This window comes from Neodiprion fabricii, chromosome 3, assembly GCF_021155785.1.
Source record: "Neodiprion fabricii isolate iyNeoFabr1 chromosome 3, iyNeoFabr1.1, whole genome shotgun sequence".
In the NCBI taxonomy this organism is placed as follows: Eukaryota; Metazoa; Arthropoda; class Insecta; order Hymenoptera; family Diprionidae; genus Neodiprion; species Neodiprion fabricii.
The window spans coordinates 340684-362829 of record NC_060241.1 but is presented as its reverse complement, the minus strand read 5'-3'; the positions used below and the strand labels follow the sequence as shown (position 1 = coordinate 362829).

The window sequence follows — 22146 nt, the reverse complement described above, 5'->3', positions numbered from 1 at the left end:
ATGTGTTTACCTGGGTAACTATATATGATATTGCATTATTATTTCAGCAGCATCAGCTTGGATGTTAGGTGTTACGTAGCTGAGGAAGTTGCTAAATGAAACAAATATCGTTAATTCTGCACGCTACATTTATTGATCTGTTTTGACATTCATGATCAACTCTTAGATCCCTTTCTTTTTGTTACATAGTTACATGTGCCATTTGGATTAAACGAAATTCACGAATAGGGAAAATGTGGAAATAATTTTGGCACTACAGTTAATAGGTATGTACCATTGTACAGTGTAATTATTCATTAAACGTTTCATCAAATTATGTACAACATGTTACAAGTAAATTGAATTATAATATGAATGTCACTGACAATCTATAGATTCGAATATGAAAAATGAATATAAATAAGTTCATAGCGACGAATATTTTACAAACGGTAAATCTCATTGTTACTTGACTTGTACACAAGTCAAAGTCGGGGCAACGACGTTTCCTTTTCCCGGAACATGGAGCGGGAGACCTTTGTAGACTGCTTGCCTTTCGTTATCAGTCATAAGATCAGGTGCACAGGTTTCGAATATTTTTTTCTTAGAGTTTAGAATATTGTCAGGCGCACGGGGATAGCCGTCAACATGGACCAAGTCTCCCGGTACAGCGCCGAGCGGCGGGACAAGAATCTCGACTTTATCCGATGTAGAGGCACACATGACCATTGCCTCCGAAGTCACCCCACGCATCTTTGATGGTTTTAGATTGCACAAGAGTACGACCATTTTGTTGTTCAGCTCCTCGAGAGGCACATATTTTACCAATCCACTGACCTAGAATTGTGTTAATATACTTTTGAATATCCATCAATATTTCATTGTAATTTAATGTGCATGATTTCAGGGTATGGGTATGCGAATGTCTAGGACAGAACTTGGTATTTCTACAGAGATAATTACATTGCACGGCAGTTCTCTCAAATTGGATAATGTGCGATCGGTTGTTTTGTGAGCTTTAGGCTTACCACGGTTCTGTTTTTTTCCTCTCCCACGTCAACCTCCTCTACATACAGGGTGTCCGCGTCAGGGTGTTTTTTAGCATTTACAATTCTTCCGATTCTGAAGTCAAGCCTACCAACGTCAATTGGCGGCTCTTGGCTTTCAACCGTCGGAGCTATTGGCTTCTTTACCCCTGGCCCCTTTTCCTTGGACGCTTTTTTCCCCTTGATTGCCTTAGCATCTGGTTTGTTTTCATTTGCTGTTGAAGCGGCAGTTTCTACCACAGAGATATCCTTCGAATCAATTTTTACAGAACATCTACCATTGGCTTGCGGTATCTGAAAATGGAAATTTTTTTCACATGCCTAAGTTCGCTGCCGTATGCGAAAAGTTACTATACTTGCACTAAGTTACCTGTTTAACCCCGCGGTTCATTTCTAATCGAACAAGTTCATTCTTGTACTTCTCTATCTCACCTCGAAGAAGTTGATTTTCCAAACTCAAAACATCGGTTTCATTAATGTACGTCTCTTTCGTACCTTTTTTCAGCTGATCAACCTATAATTTATTAACGAAAACTGTAAATGATTTCTTATCAATATCAAGGTGTCCACTACACGTAGGTATGTAACCTGACAATGAGTTGGGTTAGGTTAATCTAGGTTACAACATACTTCTCGTTTTAATTCTGCTATTATTTGTTCAGCAGCCGATGCCTTTGACTCCAAGCGTTTAATAACATTGGCCGATGCCATACTCGAAGTCAATAGATTGTTTAATCTAACGCACACCGGTAATATATTCTTCGCGAGGATCGGCATTCGATACCTCCTACCGAAACAATGCGGACAAGTGCCTCGTGTTGTATTATAGTCTCCCTGTTTAGTTCAGTCTGGTTCAGTAACCCCGTCCTAGGAATGACCAAAGATAATCGATTTTCGATTAAATCGATGAATCGCGGCAATATCAGTGCGGTGTTCCACATGATCGGTTACCCATGATCGCCTGCACAACGTGAAATTTGCTTTCCAAAATGACAGCTGTGGACTGGGACGAAGTAAAACGCCTAGCTGCTGATTTTCAAAAGGCGCAGCTGAGCTCGACGCTGCAAAGGTCTAATTTTCACTCGCTCACTTATTTATAATTCAACATTTGCTAACCTTTTTCTTAATTTCACAACTATAGCACATCCGCACATAATTTGTTCAGGATTAAGTTAGGTTAGGGTAGGTGGCTCAGAATAACCTCGTATAAACATAATAATGTAATTTAAATAGTCAAACATTGGACAGTGTTGATTGATCGTATTTTAACCAGTTTTCATAATTGATATTTCTTGCAGATTGTCGGAGCATAATTGCGTGGAGATTGTAACGAAGCTGTTGGAAAGTAAACTTTTGGACGTTGTATTCACAACAGATGGCAAAGAGTACGTTACGCCCCAGCAACTCGTCAGAGAAATCAAGGATGAGCTACAAGTATGCGGCGGTCGCATAAACCTGGCTGACTTGGCTAAACTACTTAACGTTGATCTATCTCAAGTGTCAAAAGCTGCAACCGATATCGAACGACATGACAAGTCTGTCAAGCTAGTTCTGGGCCAACTAGTCGATAAAACCTACATGACCAAGATCACCGGGGAAATAAATGACAGGTTGAGCCAGCAGGGCCATGTTGACGTTGCTCAGTTGACCCTGTACTATGATCTTCCTGCCGAATTTTTACAATCCACTGTAGAAAGAGAACTCGGGAAAACTATATTTGGAAGGCAGGATAGACAGGACCCAAGAGTTTTCTATACGGAAGGATATGTGGCTAGAAACAAGGCAAAGACGAGGGGGGCATTGTCCGGCATCACTAAACCAACCCTGATTTCGGCCATTCTTGGCCAGTGCTCTGTGCCTGAAAGGATATTTTCGTGTGAGTTGTATTTTCTATTATTCGTAATACATTGTTCACTGTTTACGTTTTACCAGAAACCTGATCAAAATTCAAGTGGCTTGCTTAGTTGAAATTAATTATCAATACTAATTAGTGATTTATTGCAGCAATTCTTGACAACTTGCAGGAGATGAGGCAAGTACCGGGAGTTGTGACGGGGAAACAGGGAGGCAATGGGATTTATGTACCTTCGATTTATTCAAAGAGCCAAAATGACTGGGTGGACAATTTTTACAAGCAAAATGGCTACCTTGGTGTGTGTGCTTTCAAGTTTTCATTATCATTTGTATTTCTCGCTTTTTCATGGTTACATTAGAACCTTGTCGCGATTGAACTGCTAATATTCAAGTTATTGCTCTTTGTGGCTGATACTGTCGAAAAACCTCCATACATGTACCAGTTCTAAGGACTTACAGTCTTGACCGAAATTCATCGTTTAGCCCTTACCTTGTTAAAAAAATACGATATCGCCATTTTTTTGATTAGTGTATAAATTTTCAAATACTATTTTCAGAGTATGACGCTCTCTCACGTCTAGGATTTTCGGACCCACAGAATTTTGTGAAGCGTCATTTTGCGAATGAAAAATTATCTCTGCTGGACTCAGTCGCAGTGGGTCCAGCTATTACCGATCAAGTCGATGCAAACGTGGAAGAGGTTGCAGCTACTGGCTCGTTTACTGATATCTATCCGCTCTTGCCGTCTGTATTCAGTCCTGAAGATGCTGAGACTTTATTGAAAGATTCAATGAAACGAACAAATTCAAACATCCATGTCTTTGCGAATACTGTTGCTATATCAGATGCATTTCTTCAAAACTTGGTGTTGCGATTTGAGGGAGTTGCTGAGAAAAAAGCTAAAGAAGCAGTAGACAGTGGAAAATGGTTACAGTTTGTTGCCGAATCGAAAATAAAATCTAAGCTTGTTGATCCTGATGAATGCAGGGTGGATAAAAGGGAGGAGCGACGAAGAAAAGCTGTCGGCGGTAAAGCTGGGGGTGGTAGCCAAGGTCGTGAGACCAGGACTAAGTCTACAAAGAAGAAGAATTATCGTGGAAAAAATACGGTAGACGCTGATTCAGATGATGCGCAAGAGTCACAGAATTCTGTAAAGAAAGAATTCGTATTCTTCACAGTTGACGATATTGCAATTGAGATCGGTAAGGATGAGAATCTGTCCGATATTGAGGGACTTGTCAGAGAATTGGCATCCTACTTACAGCCGAACCTAAGTAAACAAGCAGTGGCAGCTGCTGAACAGCTCGCACAAATGACAAAGACAAATAATTTGAATGTGGTTGAGGAAAGACTAAATGCTTTGGCAACAAGCATACGAGTACTTGACAAAGGTATAAAGCAACTTGACAAAGGTATACAGGTCGGCCTTACTAAGTATCTGATGAAAACATTAGGTACCGATCTTGTTAGCGATGTTTTCAAGCTGGCTGCGCAACAAAATTTGATTCAATGCCCGGAAGTAATAACAACCGAAGCGAGACTAAAGATTATTACCGAGCTACCATCTGACGTTAAGGACCCTCTAAATAATTTGCATAAGGCAGTGGCGGGATCTTCGGTAGAGGAGTTTTTGATTGCTGCTGAACCGGCGCTGGCTGCTTGCTGTTTGGTACTGCGAAAATTTGACAAAAAAAAGGAAAGACCTGTAGTGGTTGGTCACCGTGAAGCCTTGTTGGAACAGTTATCGACAACTCGGGATCCAGCCCTGGCATTACATCTAACAACCAGCATCCTTTTTACAGCTACTACACAAACTGCACTACACATGTCCGGCAGGCATGTGTTATCTGTTCTCGAATTCTTACAACCGCTGATCCAGTCTCATGTTGCTTCTACTCTCTCGAGATATCACGGTTGGTTGCAATTACTTTTTATCACCATTCCCTTTAATTGTTTAGGCCAACACATTTTTTACAAGAGAGACGTGTGTTTCTATTACAGATCTGGTTCTGCAGCTGCTCAGTTCAACTGACGAGAACGTGAAGCATGAAGCTCAAACTGCTTTGGACGATGGTTTAGACGAAATCAAGAAGATTGCTATTAATTTTAAAAAACAACTAAAACCTGACAACTCGCAAGATTAAGCAGTTGAGTCTATCGATTATCTTATCATATAATACATATTTTAAAACCAATCGTTATTCATTCAACGTTGAATAAGTATTGAATACATACGATCAGGGGTGATTCCTTATACCGAAGAATACGATTACATTTACAAGTTTTTATTGGGGTTCTCTACACGGTGTGGTCGGTTTTAATCGCCCCAGGTAAATATTTTGGAATTGAAAAAGTATATAAGAAAAAGTCTTACACAAAACCTGTAGGGTTTCAAGGGATAAGGATTATGGTCATACCTACAGGTCAACTTGTAAATTGTCTCATTTTTCAGATTTTGCAAGTTTTTTTTCTCATCCCTTATTTAGTACCGTTCTTTGTTGCGAAATAGGTTTTAGAAATAATTCTCGAGTTACCTGAACGGTAAATACATGTTGGGAAAACTGTGACGGGAATCGAATGTCGGTAATCGATTTATACTTACTCGATGTACTGATAGTGAATAACACCACCGATAACCGTCGCGACGTTTGTAGATACCTTAGCAAAAATCCGATCAGAGGGCGTTAATCCTCGGGAGATACGAAAAATATTAGCACCGGCCTTTCCTTATAACCTTTCGGAGTACAAGTAAAGCACGACACAGTACGGGACGGTAATCAACCTGAATTTACCGTCCACGCTGTATCAAAAAGTGTTTAAAAAATTGATTTTGTGTCAGATCACGCTGCCAAATGAGGTTCAGGAAAAACGAGAGTATGAACCCTATCAGGCTAATCCGGCTCATCTCCGGTCTAGTGAATTAGTCATGGGAAAGCGTATCGGCAGGACGCCAGTCGCCACGTGCCAAAATAAACGTGACCAAGATATACGTCTTCATCGCACTCCCAATCCGGTGTCGGTACTCTTGGAGCTACAATCGCATTGGCGCAATCCTACGCAACGCTGCAACGATTGGCCAACCCTTTTCGTGAATCCAGATTTAACCGTGCGATGGAGGCAGATGTATCCGCCGATTCATTAGCTGACGCGTTGCGTTGCAGAATATCACCTGGATAGACTGCGGTAGTGTGAACTTGCATACGGCCAGGGGACACGGATATCATTTGTGCATACATCGAATTCGGCCATCTGGACATCACTCGAGTGGAGAAACGTTTATCTCGGTATGGCATCCAGTTGTTCCCACGTATCCCGGGGACCTCATGGCTGAGACCTTTCGCAGGCGGCAAGTTCAAACCACGCGCACGCTTTATATTATAGGTACACAAGTATTATACAGTATTGTATGTATTTCGGTGTAAATACGAATGCAATTGCATTTCTCCCGGTACAGCTGATAAGCGCAGGACGTTGCGCGTTCATTGTTTACGTTTGACAATATATACGAGTAAATATTGATGGACCGAAATAACATTGCAATTCAGTTTTTCGTGTCACCAGGCCTCGATGACTAATTTATTGTTTCTGTGTATATAACACAACAATATACAATACACGTTTTATGATAATATAGATCAATTTTTCGGAAAACTCTCGTGAAAACATATCGAGTCTACTACAATTTCTCTTTCCAACAAAATAATAGAAGTAATAATAATAAAGTGATTGCTTGGTGTAGATCGATCCTATGTTATATATCTACCTATATCGAATTACCTATTGGCAAAATGCAGGGAATAATATTTCTGCGACAGAAATTTGTTAATAAATTTTGCAGAAAGGTGAAATATTTAATTTAAAGAAAAAAACAAACAAAAAAACAACCCATTGCATCATCGAAGGACATTTTACATGTATGATTCCTAACGTTCGTGAGCGATGCACGCAGTCCTATGTGAAACGTGCGGGGTTGCTGCGGTTTCGCGGTTTCGTGATTTTTCGGAACTAACTGTGGCTGGTGGAAGCGAGCAACGCTCCATCCTTTTTCGGTACCAGCGTGGTTTTCTTTGTTCTAAAGGCGTGGTATACTACCTACTCGCACGCTGTAACATTTATACACACGATGCGTCCAACGCGGTAATTTTTTTCACAAGCCTGCGTCCTCTTACGAGACGCAGCCAGCGGGTTTCTAATTTTAAGGAGGTATCGCACTCACTGCGTTACTGCGCTTGTTGTACCGACTACATGATACACGTTTCATTTCTCTAACAATAAGATGAAAAATAAAGATTTCGTGGGTACAGACGGTCGGAAATCATTTGTTTTAACGGCTAACGTTTCGGTCAAAGCTAAGGTCGACCTTCCTCAGAGTCTTTGACGGATATATAACATGCGGTAATTAATACATAATCTAATAATGAAACTCGACTATCATCATCGTGTGACTCACATGTTTGTAATTTTATGTACATGATTTTCCTTACAAATATGTAACTCACATGGTGATGATAGTCAAGTTTCATTGTTAGATTATGTATTAATTACTGCATGTTATATATCTACCATAGACTCTGAGGAAGGTTAACCTTTGCTTTCACCGAAACGTTAGCCGTTAAAACAAATATTTTCTGACCGTATATACCGACGAAATCTTTATTTCCCGTCTTGAATCAAATGACGGTCAATAAGTATTACACATCTACAAATAAGGGAAGATATAACTTGTGATAAACCATGGCATACAATCACGAACGGCTCGGACAACTCTTCCGCGTAAAGCGATAAATGTGATAACACATATATTTCTGTCATACACGGAGAGAAAAATCTGAGAAAAATTGCCCTGCAGTTTTTGTTGATGCATGTTACAAAAATTATAGGTTTTTGTGAAAAAAAATTACTATCTTGCTTAAAAACTATGTATTTCGGCGGCACAAAATTTAAAATGTGACGACGCATTTTTCTGACGCAGCACGGTAAAAACTGCATTAGGTGTGTTTTACATCACGATTATAGTAACAGCAGGGTAATTTTTCTCAGATATTTCTCTCCGTGTACCCACGCTTATACCTTATTTAACAATGCAACGCTAGAGTTGAACTAAGAGATGCGAAATGATTATATACGAGTACCTATATCTATCATTTACTCCCGAGAGTGCTTTAAGTTAAGGCGAAAAACACTAATTCTCGTCCGCCAGCTAGACCGTATTTACGAATTTGTTGGTTAAAAAAAAACACGGACCCGGTCACGCTCTGCATAGTACAAATATCGTGTTGCAGCAGTATGCGTGCAAGTTGCTGTGAGCACAACACCAGATACTTGTAGAATTTGCGGCACCGTGAAAGCTGCAAATCACGTACAACTCAAAAGCTATCGAGTGTCGCCGATCCGCGAGCGATTGTGGTCAGTCAGTGGACCGAGGTCCGTGGCTTGCGACGCAGTCTTCTCCCAGCCGTCGCGTACGTCGGATGGGAATCTCTCCCAACTGTCGTAGCTTCTGTAATAGCTCACCGGTGTCCGCGTTGCTCGATCCGTCCCCGACAAAGGATCTCCCGTTCCCGCAGGACCGATGATAAAGGTCGTTGTACATACACCGTCGATCACCAGCACCACATAGATTAAAATTGCCGCCTGTTCGACCGATACTGCCTGTAACCCGTGAGATACAATGAGCATTAATCTGAAATTCGCGATTTCAAGATAAACTGCTTTGCGAGTACTTCCATTAATTCAAGTCTTCACATGAATTCGCATAAATATTGCAACGCTTTCGCTGAGGTTTGCTACTTACACCGGTGCGGTGTAGATCTGGGGACATATTCTGTAACTCATAATCTGTACCGATGACAAAGGTGAAGAAAAACTCTATTTGGAATGACAAGAAAAGCAGTTTTGAACAAAAAAAATCTTACTCATGATAGGCAAAAAAGTTACAGAATAAGGACCCTGCACTGAGACAGTGGCCGCAGCTTACCTCCGTGTAATCTATACGCTATATCCGCTCTGGCTCTGCAGAAGCCCTATCCATAAAGGTAGACGCGGGGTCGGATACTTGGAGGACGGTCAGCTTCTCACCTGCTGGCTGTTCGGCATTTGCCGTAACTCTGTTTCATCTGGCGATTAAAGTTGTAGGTGGTCCCAGAAGGCATTTCGAACACATTGACGCGCGGACATTAATGAATTTCGATCTCTTTGACAGGCGAGACGCTAGCAGCAGGAGAATCGGTATCCAGGATTAGCGGTAATCCAGAGTGACATTCTCGTCAGACTTCTACCCGAGACTCAGGATGACCGTGACGGAGAGCGGAGAGGGTAAACAGGCCTCGGTTCCGGACCTTTACTCCCAGCTTCGAGGTGCCGCGGCCGAAATTGACGAGCGCGCCTCCAGCGAGGAGTCGCAGTCAGCTGCGGTGAACGCGAACGGGATCGCCTCACTCCCTCGGGAAATCGGTCCCGCGCCTACGGACGCCGAGCGGGGTGCTGCCATCCCGTCGTCGTACGGATGGTCAAATCCTCTTTCGAACGACGCGACGGTCGTCGGGGTTGCAGAGGAACTGGCACCGTTGAATCAAACCGCGAACCCGACGGTACTAAACGCACATGGCGGTGGTGCCTTGAAAAAGATGGTCGGCCCGATGTCGGCTGAGGCCAAGGCTGAGCCTCCGGACGGTGGGTGCAGAGCATGGGTGATTATGGTTGCCAGTTTCTTCGTTAATGGAATCATCCTGGGCGTGATTAATTCCGCTTCCGTCATCCACATACAGCTGGAAGGAATGCTCAAGAGTAGGAATGTGACTGGAGCGTCTTCCAAGGCCTGTGAGTCGTACATGTATAATATAAATCTATACTATAGCATATAGATCCCCGGTGCATCGCAGGGTAACGACCAGCTAAAAATAGTAACGTTTTTTTACCCGCCAAACAAGTAAACACATTTGGACATGCAAGCGTTCATTGCGTATCATTGCATATTTGTGTATATCTATCAAGTGTATCCAGAGATGTTTTAAAAGGGGGTGCCCTGGTCGATTTCGACGTCGTCGTACATATCTCCAAATATCAAAGTTCACGCATGTCAAACGCGAAAAGGGACTTAACAGCCCTATTTCATACGCAATTCGGAATAAAAAGACTCCAATAAACTTTTCTTTGTTGCGGAAATAAAAAAAATAAAAATGGCGCGGATTCTACGAAATCGCGAAAGTAAATTCGTAGAATTCATGTCAAGAATTTATTTCTGCGTCAAATGAAAATTTATTGGAGTGTTTTGTCCAGAATTGCGTATAAAATTAGACTAATAAGCTCTTTTTTGCATTTGAGATACGTCAACGTCGAAATCAACCAGGGCACCCCCCTACACCCTTCTACCTGTCCGCCCTTAGTTGTTTCTTACACTCCCTATCGCTCTCTTGCAATCGTCTACGTATTTAGTCCCGCCCGCTTGCGTTGATAATTGCAATATAACTTAAGCCTTTCCTCGTGATTTGAAACTAGAACACAGACGTTTATTGGCTCTTGTATAACTAATTATAGAATATCGGAATCTGCGGCCTCACAAGAAGCGACAAGTTTTACAAGAGGTACACCCTTCGCTCCTTAATCGTTAATTATTATCAATTCGTAACGCACAAAGAGAGGCTGATACGCGCATACACGCGCCACACACCATACATCTATAACATCACGGGCGGGATCAACGGCCTTGTTTATATTTACGTAATTTATTAATTAACAGTTTAATTGCTGTAGTTTTCCCGTATTATATATATCCTATCTCGATACTTAATGCCCCTCTCTTTTTACGTACCACGCTAACTTTCTTATCGGCAAGCTGAACAAGAGTCGGGTATAGTTCAATGCAAATTGAACGCACAATATTGTTAGGCAATTGTTTGCATTCGTATCTTAATTTTGCCCTGTATTCGTTGTATTCGTCAAAAACATCAAGTATGCGGAAGAAAGAATATTCCACGAAACAGTCGTTCCGTAAATTTTGCATGGGATTGTAATTGGGGAAGAAGATTTCCATCAATTACTTTGTTGCCCACATATAATATTGGTGCGCGCGATAACGAAGCAATTTTATCGTCTCTTGAAGTATTTGGTATAATTCTGCAATTTCGCGGACAATCTTTTATTTTCGACCGAACAATTGCGAACGTTTTAACTTCGGCCTGGTGCAATCTTGGCTTCTAAGTTTTTCACTCGTTACTGCATCCAGACTCTCGTACCCATCGAAAATTTCGTGCAATTTGTATTTTATACCAAGCACGATATAGCTCTCAATCACTTCGATTTTTAATTGCCTACGTAAATAATTATATCCACTACCTGTATAAATGTCGCGACGAAATAGTTACGAGTGTTTTCTGGAAAAAGAAAAATAGAAACAATTAAGCATAGAATATTGAAGTTCGGATCTTCGCGTGGACGAAAACTTCTGGTCAAATTTGGAATTTTAAGGCACGAACGAACGCGTCTGGGACGGTCGTAAACAACATGGATAATATTAGGTGGGGGTGGGGTTTTAAAGTAAAGAGTCCAAAAGTCCATCCGACGGTGAACGACGCCCGCGTTATCATTGAGGCAAATGGCTATCGTCGCATCAATCATACTACAAGACAACGCAATTCTATGTACCTACCCAATGCAAACTAGCTCGCATACACTGTGCATCTTTATAGTTTATTATTATTATCATTATAACTATCATTATTGTACACATTGGTACACCGCGATGATTCGCCAAATGCTGTTACATTACCGAGCAAACGCTGGCAACTTATTATAACTCACCCGTATCTACAACAGATCCTCGACTCCATGTCGACGTCGACGTTGACGTAGGTATACAACAGGAGCCCAACAACTTGTTGATCTTCGTATAGAATCGATCATCGGTCCATGCGTCACGGAGTTATCTCGTGACTCGTGCGGCTTTTCCTATAATATCGTTCGCGGAACATCTCCCACCTACCATACCTACCCTGGTTATTGTATTATATGTGTGCACAACAAAATTTATACATACATACATATATTTCTTCACGAAGGGGGAGGCGTAGTCCATTTGAAAGATTATAATTATATTGTGTTGTAGCTGGTATTACGTTACTCTGTTGGTATCGATTACTGCACTATTACAGTGAAAATTGGGTTAGATGCTGAGTAAATGGTACCTATCGGGACGACCAAGCTCAAAATTAGTATTCCCATAGGTGCGAGTACCTAACAACCGGTATTACGTTGTCAATTTAATGTAGCCGTAGTGGTGGCTTGTCTCCGTTTGAACTATGGGCGATTAGCAATTCCTAGCACCAATTGTGCACGAGTTGACCAGGATATCAGGCGGGGGCGTACTATATAAGCATGCCATGTCTTTATTTATACCGGCTCGGCTTATTATGTTGCCACTGCAGACGGGTGGTGGAATAATTATCTTTGCATAATGTTCGCAAAAACGGTTCTTTCATTACTGTAGTTTAACACTGGCAAATCATTACCGAATAACGACGCGACGAAGCAGCAAGTATTGGGGGAAGGTATCACGGTGGCGTGTGGAGCGCGATCACTTAATGATGAAATATAAAAAATCAATTCATTACTGATACTTGATGTAAATTTATGATTTATCTTAACGATAAGCGACTAACAATGAAAGAAATTGAATTGGTAGAGACATTACTTGACCCCAATTACGATTAACGAACGTTTAATTTACGATTAATTCAGGTCTAGCATAATCGTCATTTAGGACTGCACGAGGCATTCACCCGGCGGCATGAGAATGGCAACCAAATTTAGTAGTGAAATTAGCCAATTAAATAGGCAACGCCCTACCGAAAGAATTGCCATTTTGGATCACTAAGAAGTATAAGGCCTTTACTTCCTTGTATACTTGTCGTTAATCTTGCGTTCCAGATCTTGCTGGTGCCGGATAACTAATTGGCTATGAAAAAATTCAATCACAGTACGTTTCGATGCATTCGAAACTGTTCGCGCCGGATTTATGAGCAAAAGAGAGAATCGCTCTCGAATTCAAACGAGCAGTGATTATACCGATTACAATTTACTCCGTTGCGTCTTTCTATAAATTCTCTAAAGTATAATTACGAAGCTGCGTTTTGTATCCATCCAAATTCAAGGGAGAGTTTAGAAGAAAATTTAACGCATATGAAAAGTTGGTTGCATCGAATCGAAGATGCAAGCGCTGGACGGACACGAATACGTGTCAATAATTTAAGCGCCAAATCCAATCAGACAATCTGGCAATCGTTATCTGCGACAACTTGCGATACATTTTTCGATCTCGCTTTAACAGTCAGTCCCTGTGCTTTTGTAGTAGTATCCGAATAGGAATACTTATTTATCGTCGTATTGGGTATGAAAGATATAGCTTTACTCGTTGCCTGTAACGCGTGCACGCCACAGATATTAAAGTTTATCACGTGCCTAAATCAACTTCCTTCGATCAGGGTCATCGTAAATCTTTTTTGTATCTCATGTTTTACAATACCAACACATGAATGTTACATCTGACTTGGTTGATTTCATTACCGAGGGCTTCGTATTTCCTATATGTATGTATCTAGCTGCAGAGGAAACAAAACCGCGTCTAGATTGGTAACAGAATAAACCGAGCTTAGTGGACACGTATGCATATGTATAATAGATCTCGCCTTGACAATCATGAATTTGTCGTGCATGTATATATGTATATTATGTATACTATGTATACTTATGAAACATTTGATGGACCCGCACCGCATTCTGCAGAGATACGATATTATTTAGAATATATTCCGAACAAGACGTCAGAGTGAATTACGTGATGAAATCACATTGCCTTGGATTTCCTCTCTTGTGATTTTTTTGTCACCATTATCGACGAAACGATATATTAGCTTCCCGGAGACACCCTACGGTGTTTAATTGCCACTTATTGTCTGTTTTCAAGTAGTTATAGCAAATTGCCAGGTCGCCTCCTTGAGACATGGCTGGAGACTCGACGATGACGAAGTATAGAGATATACACAGACGTATGTAAAAACTCCATATAACTAGGCATATGGGGAAATCCACTGACCGAAATCCTGACTCACTCTAAACCGGTTCAGATTTTGTAAAATGTTTTTATTATTTCATGAAAGTATTGTGATTATTGGTACATTTTTTATTCGAAGACGTTTAAAGACGATAGCTGCCGATAAAATGTATGAAAGCGCTTCAGAATGGAAATTTTTGTGCCTTATAGCTTTTTCTGTACAACCTATGGTTTTCGATTTATACTTCACTTAAACTTGGACGTTGGCGATTGCCGAATATTATTATATTTCATCGGCTGCTATCGTATAATCGTTCTTGAATAAAAATTATACCACGTAGAATTTCCCATGTATCTTGTGCCTTACGTTGAATGAATTTCTCATTTGATGAACAGATTTTTTAAATTTCTTTGCAGACGCTCATCCGTGCGATAACTCCTCTCATAATAACTCTATATGTATTTGAGAATTACGAAAGACATTTATGGGCAAGTGATCATTTGTAAATCGTATACAGTGACACTTTTATCGCTGGAATATATATATCTGCAGAGCGATATGCGACTTTGATTGCTCGGAATCGGAGTTGGCCCGGGGTTATCCATGTTCTTGAACTTGAATACGTTTTGCACAAATCTGAAATATTGCATATAAAAATGCTCACTCTTAGTTATGTCTGTCATTATTCCGACCTCACAGTTTTTTTCTTGATATTAACAGCAATTTCGCGACATAGCTTTTCGATCACCCTCTACTCGAGCAAGGATGAGGAGAGGCGGCCCTATTCGGAGGGCCTCTATGCGGACGGGGTACTGTACTTCTATCACTCATATTATGTAGCGATTAGAATTTTTAGGAACACACATATATCACAACATCTTTACATGACGATTGTGGAGTGTGAGTTTCACTTATCATCAACACTTAGATTTGTTTGAGGCACATGTATAGTATACATATTGCATATGTTACACAAATGATGGTGCGACAATCTTGGGCCGTCCAGAGATTATCTCCGTTTCTTCCTCGACGATCGATGGCCTTCTTATCTGATCATGGCTCAAGTGATTACTGTTTACACATGTACTTTCCATCGTCTATACTGAGTAATGACAGTTCAGGAAAACATGATTTTTACGCATCCATATTTGTAAGCAAGTATCTACTGTATATAGATATACCTACTTATGTTTCCTCTGTTTTGCAGCCCTAGTGACTTCCTTGGCGATTGGCATGATGTTCCTTATGTCACCGGTCGCCGGTATTCTCACGGATAAAATTGGGGTACAAATGACGACCCTCCTTGGTGGTGGCCTCGCGACGTTGGGATTGTTTATATCTTCCTTTATTTGGCAGAAGGTCTGATTTCGTTTATTTTATTTCGAAATTCAATGAAAAACGTAGGCACGAGAAAAAATAAATCAAAGTTGTATGAAACACACTGGGACGGTAAATTATCGCGTTTAATTGCAGATAGAGGTCATGTACTTAACGTACGCTATAATGTATGGTCTGGGTGCTAGCCTCGCTTACACACCTAGTCTGGTCATCCTTGGTCACTATTTCAAGCGACGATCGGGTCTGGTAAATGGCATTGTGACGGCGGGTAGTTCCGCCTTCACGGTTGCCATGCCGTACGTCATGCAAGCTCTACTTGACAGCGTTGGCATGAAGGGTTTGCTTATTAGTCTGGCCGCCCTTACCGCGGGTGTCATGGCTTGCGCCGTACTATTCAAGCCTTTGCTACGTGAGTATATAGGAAAAACGTAATCCAATTCCACGTATCATTTAGAGTATATGTAACCCAAGTATTTGGATTCCTCGATTTGAGAATAATAGAAAAAAAAATTTTACGTTCATGCCAATAATCAAACTCTTGACAGTAGCTAAGGATTGCATTGTGAATGTTGTTGATGCGCCCTAAACTGTGCAGCGCCATCATCGTCACCCGAAAGATGTACCGCAGGCCGTTTCAACTTCCAATTAAAACTGAAAGAGGTGATCAACATCTCAATGTGGAAGAGGAAACGCTACGTCATTTGGGCTACCGCAATTCCCTTAGCACTTTTCGGGCAAGTTAAACCTGATTCAATATTTTCATTAATAGAAATAAACAATGTGTGCTGAATCAAAAGAGTTCTGTCATGTAGTAGTTGTAGATCTATGAAACAGCAGAGCGCTACGCACGTGTCTGTTATGCTTGAACCAAGATCCTTGTACATCATCTACATCTGCGTAATTTATTCGAATATTGAAGATAATGTATTAAAGATCGTTAATTATTGTCGACTCTGCAGATACTTTGTGCCATACGTTCACATTGGTGCGTTCGTGAAGAAAAATTTTGCTGGACACGACGAAAAGTTGCCCGTAATGTGCATCGCTATCACGTCTGGAGTGGGGCGCCTTCTGTTCGGATTCGTAGCCGATTTGCCACGTGTGAACCGTATACTTTTGCAACAGGTATGTGCTCACAGTGATATATTCTACAGATCGGTTTAACAGAGAAAGGTGGTTACAAACCAGCCGCCTTAAAAAAGAAAAAATGAATAATTGGCATTTTCTTGGGAAGCCGAGTAAGACAAGACCGAATTTTGCGGCTCTTTACTAGAAATAATAAAAGTCTGCTCCCCGAAAAATTTCAAGTCTCAGGCTTAGCCTCACCTTCCTCTATGATAAAAATGACAATTCTTTTTCCTGACGAAGGATTGATCTGGATTGAGCTTATTGTTAGAGGTTTCTTCTCAGTTGTCCTCTGCCCGCATTAACTTTAGATAGAAGACCAATAAATTCATGAAAGTATCACCTCCCTTTCGACCGAATATTTCAGGGGTAAGAATCATTTTCATTCTTAGATTTCGTTCGTCACCATTGGTCTCCTGACAATGCTGTTACCTGTGACCAATTCCTTCAACCTACTGCTAGTAATTTCTCTTGGAATGGGGCTGGTTGACGGGTGCTTCATTTCTCTTCTGGGTCCAATTGCATTCGATATATGCGGTCAAAAGGACGCAAGTCAGGCAATTGGATTTTTGCTGGGAATGTGCTCTATACCGCTGACTGTTGGGCCACCGATCGCCGGATATTTGTTCGATTCCCAAGGTGAGTAAATTTAATTTTATTTGATTCAAACAATCAGATAGCGGATGTACCGGACATATTATAAATTCTGGGTATAATGGTATTATCGTATCAGTACCGGCTGATTATGCTACTGACCTTTTAGGCTCATACACCTTGGCATTCATTTTGGCTGGCGTTCCTCCGATCGTTGGTGCGATTGTAATGTTCTTGGTGAGGTTCGTCGACGATAACACGACCGGCTGTGGGAAAGACGAAACTGAACCATCCGAATGCTTGCATCAGCCCTTGGCACAACCCGCTTGGCAAAACGGTTAGTGGAACCTATTACTCTCATGGCATGCGGAGTTTACCTTCTCGCTGTCTTTTTCATATCGCTATGCTCAATACTATCATTTATCCCTTTACCATTTCTTCTATATGGTATTTACATGGTTTACGCATGAAGTATACACTTTATGTGCTTATGGGGGCTGCTAGATTAGCTCATGTTTGCGAATGGTTCTAACAGCTGGTATTGAAAACGTGTCTGCACGTCCACCTTCGTGACGAATGTTAAACAAAACTCGTTAGAAACGCTACAACTCAAGTCGTGGGCAAAAGTGAATACTAGAAAATCTGTAATTTACGGTGTAAACTGGGGTGGGTAACGTACCTGTACGGATTTATCTGTCCCTCCGCTAAAGTCGAGCGGTCCAGGCCAGGACGTGAATTTGTTGCGGTGGTTCACTTGATACCTTCGCAGGAAACGGAATAAAGTTGGGCCTGGGCGGAGCTAGGGAAGAACCCTGGAGCTGCCAAACTAACCACATTGGCGATGAGTTTGGGAAACGGATCGACAATAGTGTTAGGAGGTGCTCGTCGTATCGCTATGACCGCTACTACTACTTCTACCGCAATTGCAAGCGGCAGAACATGCATAAAACAACCTCATTGACACCCGATCGTCCGCGACGAGGCTGTCAACTTGTGCCGCACGATATTGCACGATATTCGGAAAGTGAACCCCTACTTCTCTGTACAACGTCTACATCGTGTAGCAATAAGGGCGCGAAGTGGAATTGGTCTTTACATGACTATCGTGACGATTACCGCGACTGGCATTTTTCGGAAAATAGTTTGTGTCAGCGGGAATCCTAGAAATTTGGGATAACTTCGCTTCTTTTGTAAACACTCAGAATTTCGCTACTGTGACAGTCCTTTCAGGAAAGAAGATCCTGCCGAATGAATCTTATAAAGTGCGCACTCCATACGAATAGACGCTGACAAACGTATTGATATTCTCTACTTGTTTTTCTACCTTATGTAAATAAACTGCTTTATTTGTATTTTTATAACTACTTGCCCTTTTTTCCCCATATACACTTTTTTCTACGTATTCACTCGTATTATTGTACATATGTCTGCAGACGTGCGGCGTGTTTGCATAATACGTTTATGCATATACGTGTGTTTTTGCCCGTGTTGCAGCTTACCTCTTGAAATGTCTTTATTCGGCTTTCGATTCTTCATACAGCTGGTAACTTCTTTTTAACAATAAGGCTAACCGTTCTACCGCGTGGAAAGAAATTCCCAAGTTCAGAAATTAGTTAAGCCTTTACATACATGTGCTTGTATCTGAAAATCTGTTTTTCTAATCTAATTTTTACGTCTATCGAGCAGGCATTGAAATTGCCCTAGGTGAAAAGACGCACTGGTTTTTAATGAATAATGAGTAGTAAACAAAACATGAAATTTGGGCTACTTCATTTTGAGGTGAATCGTAAATTTATTTTGATTACAGAAGGAAAGGAGCTTCAAGATATGAGCAGAAATGGCGAAGCTGCAAAATCTCCGTAATTCATGAAGAAACTACCGATTTCAATCTTGTTTCGTCCCTCTTACAGAGTTAGATTAGTTAGCTTGTAATTAGTAAATGATGTTTAAACGCCTATCATTCAACGATAGAAGCAGGATGGGAGATCTATATACTATCGGGATGTGCTTAATATGTATGGGAGAGAGAATTTGAAAATGGAAGATGATTTATGCCGTTTGGCGATAGTTGTAACAAGTACAAAATCCCTCTACGAACATTAGAGCATACTAATGGTAGATAGACAAGATAGGTAGAAAAGGTTTTATAGGTGATCAGACGGAGCTTTGAAAATGCGAAATAATATGAGAATTTCGGTTAGTTTTTAGTCTGCACTCCGCAACCAATGATTTGGTCAGACTGATCGGTTCGCTGACTGAACAAAGCGCCAGCCCGTCTATGGTGCGAATCGGAAAGTAAATTTTACTCTCGATGATTCATTGCCTATGCTTGATCGATGCAAGACTTACGAATTGTCAAGGTGTGCAACTTGCAATCTTGAAAGTACAGATGGATAGTTAATCGTTGGGTAACAATTAGCGTAACTACCGAGCAACAGGATGATTACATGATTGTTACCATTATTTTTTATACCCAATTGATTGCTGTGAAGATGGTTTTCTGATTGGAAAAAAAAACATATGCAAGTTATATATACAAGTTAAAATATTGAAATTATAAAATTTGTTGAATTACTGCATTTAACATTTATTAAACAGTACAACAAGGCGTAACTGCCGATATTGAAAGTGCATTTATGGATTTTTATCTAATGATAATATGCGCGATTCAGGGTGGTCCTTAAAACGGTTATCTTTGAATTTTGATTGTCTCACCCCCCAAATCGACCTTCCCCATTTAACTCTTTTCAAGTGTACGGTAAATCTACCAAACAGATTTCAAAGAAATTCGATACAGGGGGGTTTGCTTGGATTGCTGATTACGAATCTGGACCCGAAATTTAAAAAGTCAAAACAGTGGATCCAATATGGCAATATCAAGTGAGCTTGGGATGTTTGTCCGCCACATTGGATACGCCATTTTTAATTTCGAAATCTCGAGTCCAGATTCGTAATTAGCGACCCGAGCAACCCCCCCCCCCCCCTGTATCAAATTTCATCGAAATTCGTTTAGTAGATTTACTGGTCCCTTGAAACGGATTAAACGGGGAAAACAACCCTCTGGCGGCACGAGTTTGAAGTTGAGATAAAAATCTGAAAAATTTAAGGAATTATTTTTGAATTATTTGGAGCCAATGTGGGGGATGAAACAGTAGAAATTCAAAAATGTCCTTTTTAAGGACCACTCCAATGCGCAAAGTGCAACATGTGTTACGTAACGTAATAGCGATGGCATTTAAAATAGTACCTAATACCGAGGGTAACGATAACGACGATAATGTTAATCATACAGGTGATAGATAATTAATGTAATAATTAGTAGTGACTATTTGGTTTATGTGCATAACACACACCAGAGTATCCTGAAATGCTTTTAGACTATCGGGTCATCGTTTATCTGCAAATTCATAGATTAAAGTAATAATAATCGCAACTGCATAATATTATGTACAAATAACATACTTACAATGAAACTGTGCAGTATATCATGTGAAACCAACGACAGTTCCGACGGCGAGTCGTAATCATTATTTCTACTGTGAATAATTTATTACTTCCCTTACCTCCAAAAAACAACATTTGCTACTGAGTATCTGTGTCGAGACAATAGAAATATTCTGTACATACGTGAGGCGGAACTACGTATAATACATCATTTTCGTGGATCACGCTGAATCGCGTTATACTTTTGTTCTTTCTCTTTTTTACAAGCGTATTTTGCGCCTCAGCCCTGCGATTAATCGAAAAGTACTTAAGCTGTGGTATACATTGAAATTGTGTACATATCTAGATAGTATATGCTATACATATCATTCCAATCGCTTATCATATTGTGGTTGCTGTCGTTATAATAGTTTTCATTATTGTTGTTATTATCGGTGTCATTATTTTCGTCATCTCTGTCGTCGTTATTGTTGTTCTTATCGTTGCTGTTGTTGTCGCGGTTGTTGTTACAATTGTTGTTATTCTTATTTTCATCCTCATGGTTTGTTGAATTATGTCAAAGTTTGAATTGTGTTATACACCTGCATATCAAACTCTACTTATTATAGGTTTATACGTAATATACGTGACAGTTTGCTTACGGGTGAAAAGTGGAGTTTAAAATAATGTATTTTTACTATCCAGCAATAAATATATGTGTCTACCACGTTTTCGTTATCCAGATGAATGAAGAAGAGTATAATATATCTATACTATATGTGCTTGCGTATGGTATAATGCATATAATTAGTTTGGCTATTTGGTTTATGTGCATAACGCCAACGGAATATCCTGAAATGTTTTTAGACTATTGGGATACTGTTGAATGTTTTTTTTTTTTTAACTCAAATCCGGGACAAAAGGAACCGTTCTGCAATCGGCGGGTAATCAATATCGTCATTTTGTCCCGGATGGGTGGTAAAGGACTTTTATCCCGACTCAGCTGTAATAGCTACTTCATTGACCTGAAAAGCGGGACAAATATTGCATACAATTCCCTCTCAAACTTCTTTTTTCCCCGCGTTTGCGGGAAAAAAAGTATCACTTTTCCTCCGCTAAAGGGGCAACCACGTTTCAAGTCAATAAAGGGGCCACTGTAAGTCGCGAATAAAATCCTACATGCACCACGGGAATAAAACCGATTATCCCCTTGTTACGTAATGTATAATACTACCGCACCCCACGGGCCAGGGGCCTTTTTGCCCTCGGATGTTTGGCATTACTCGTTTCCCGTTCCCAATACGCACTCGCTTCGCTCGAACTTACAAGCCTACGAATCGCACTGCAAACTCTACAGGCGGGTAAAAAAGACACACTTCTCGCCCTTGGTAGACAATGTGCCAAAAAAAAAAAAAAAAATTACAGCTGTTATATTTTCAAAGCTTTACATTTCTACTTCCACGGAAATCTCTGACGCTGGCGTACATACATGTCTACTGATATTAGGAGGCTTTACTTGCCCCTTCATAATATAATAATAATAATAATGATGGTGGTAATTGTAATAGCGATAACAGACTGTTTTATCAGAATCAGAATTATGCGATTACCAATGCTACATTCCCGTGCATAATGGCGTAGGAAAAATCTAATCGAATGAACCTCTAGATACAGATATCGCGCCTGCAGCTACCCGGTGTATATTTTAGTACCCTAGTGTAACATATATATAGAGGGTG

General features: G+C 40.6%; 3 protein-coding genes across 7 annotated transcripts; 2 read left to right on the top strand and 1 right to left on the bottom strand.

The window, feature by feature from the left end:
* Nucleotides 1–110: 110 nt before the first annotated feature.
* On the bottom strand, nt 111–1802 carry LOC124179151 (aminoacyl tRNA synthase complex-interacting multifunctional protein 1). Its single transcript, XM_046563309.1, has 4 exons — nt 1656–1802; nt 1396–1539; nt 1008–1319; nt 111–816 (listed from the first exon to the last, which is right to left on the bottom strand). The coding sequence occupies exons 1-4, from the start codon at nt 1800–1802 to the stop codon at nt 445–447; spliced, it is 975 nt and encodes a 324-aa protein (XP_046419265.1). The 3' UTR covers nt 111–444.
* A 152-nt stretch (nt 1803–1954) lies between these two features.
* On the top strand, nt 1955–5151 carry LOC124179143 (E3 UFM1-protein ligase 1 homolog). The gene is made up of 5 exons (XM_046563290.1): nt 1955–2094; nt 2324–2901; nt 3030–3176; nt 3437–4792; nt 4881–5151. Exons 1-5 carry the CDS (start codon nt 2015–2017, stop codon nt 5021–5023), a joined length of 2304 nt encoding a protein of 767 aa, XP_046419246.1. The 5' UTR covers nt 1955–2014; the 3' UTR covers nt 5024–5151.
* Nucleotides 5152–5843: 692 nt separating this feature from the next.
* LOC124179144 (monocarboxylate transporter 10) lies at nt 5844–21136 on the top strand. Of its 5 annotated transcripts, none has more exons than XM_046563296.1 (9): nt 5844–6260; nt 9082–9698; nt 15135–15286; nt 15401–15674; nt 15861–15999; nt 16225–16390; nt 16783–17029; nt 17154–17321; nt 18792–21136. In XM_046563296.1, exons 2-9 carry the CDS (start codon nt 9170–9172, stop codon nt 18845–18847), a joined length of 1731 nt encoding a protein of 576 aa, XP_046419252.1. In that variant the 5' UTR covers nt 5844–6260; nt 9082–9169; the 3' UTR covers nt 18848–21136. The 5 variants fall into 5 exon arrangements, with proteins under 5 accessions (XP_046419252.1, XP_046419250.1, XP_046419249.1 ...); XM_046563294.1 differs by lacking the exon at nt 18792–21136 and adding an exon at nt 17754–18336 and having other exon boundaries at nt 5844–6163; XM_046563293.1 differs by lacking the exon at nt 18792–21136 and adding an exon at nt 17754–18336 and having other exon boundaries at nt 5844–6225.
* The last annotated feature ends 1010 nt before the right edge of the window (nt 21137–22146 follow it).

What these genes read in the sequence shown, in the direction of transcription:
- LOC124179143 (XM_046563290.1), top strand. Translation starts at nt 2,015, where the DNA reads ATGACAGCTGTGGACTGGGACGAAGTAAAACGCCTAGCTGCTGATTTT. An exon ending in GCCTGAAAGGATATTTTCGT is followed by an intron (nt 2,902 to 3,029) that starts GTGAGTTGTATT and finishes GATTTATTGCAG; the next exon opens with CAATTCTTGACAACTTGCAG. An exon ending in TACTCTCTCGAGATATCACG is followed by an intron (nt 4,793 to 4,880) that starts GTTGGTTGCAAT and finishes TTTCTATTACAG; the next exon opens with ATCTGGTTCTGCAGCTGCTC.
- LOC124179144 (XM_046563294.1), top strand. Translation starts at nt 9,170, where the DNA reads ATGACCGTGACGGAGAGCGGAGAGGGTAAACAGGCCTCGGTTCCGGAC. An exon ending in TGGAGCGTCTTCCAAGGCCT is followed by an intron (nt 9,699 to 15,134) that starts GTGAGTCGTACA and finishes TCTGTTTTGCAG; the next exon opens with CCCTAGTGACTTCCTTGGCG. An exon ending in ATTCCCTTAGCACTTTTCGG is followed by an intron (nt 16,000 to 16,224) that starts GCAAGTTAAACC and finishes TCGACTCTGCAG; the next exon opens with ATACTTTGTGCCATACGTTC.
- LOC124179151 (XM_046563309.1), bottom strand. Translation starts at nt 1,802, where the DNA reads ATGCCGATCCTCGCGAAGAATATATTACCGGTGTGCGTTAGATTAAAC. An exon ending in TAGCAGAATTAAAACGAGAA is followed by an intron (nt 1,540 to 1,655) that starts GTATGTTGTAAC and finishes AATAAATTATAG; the next exon opens with GTTGATCAGCTGAAAAAAGG. An exon ending in AGGAAAAAAACAGAACCGTG is followed by an intron (nt 817 to 1,007) that starts GTAAGCCTAAAG and finishes ACACAATTCTAG; the next exon opens with GTCAGTGGATTGGTAAAATA.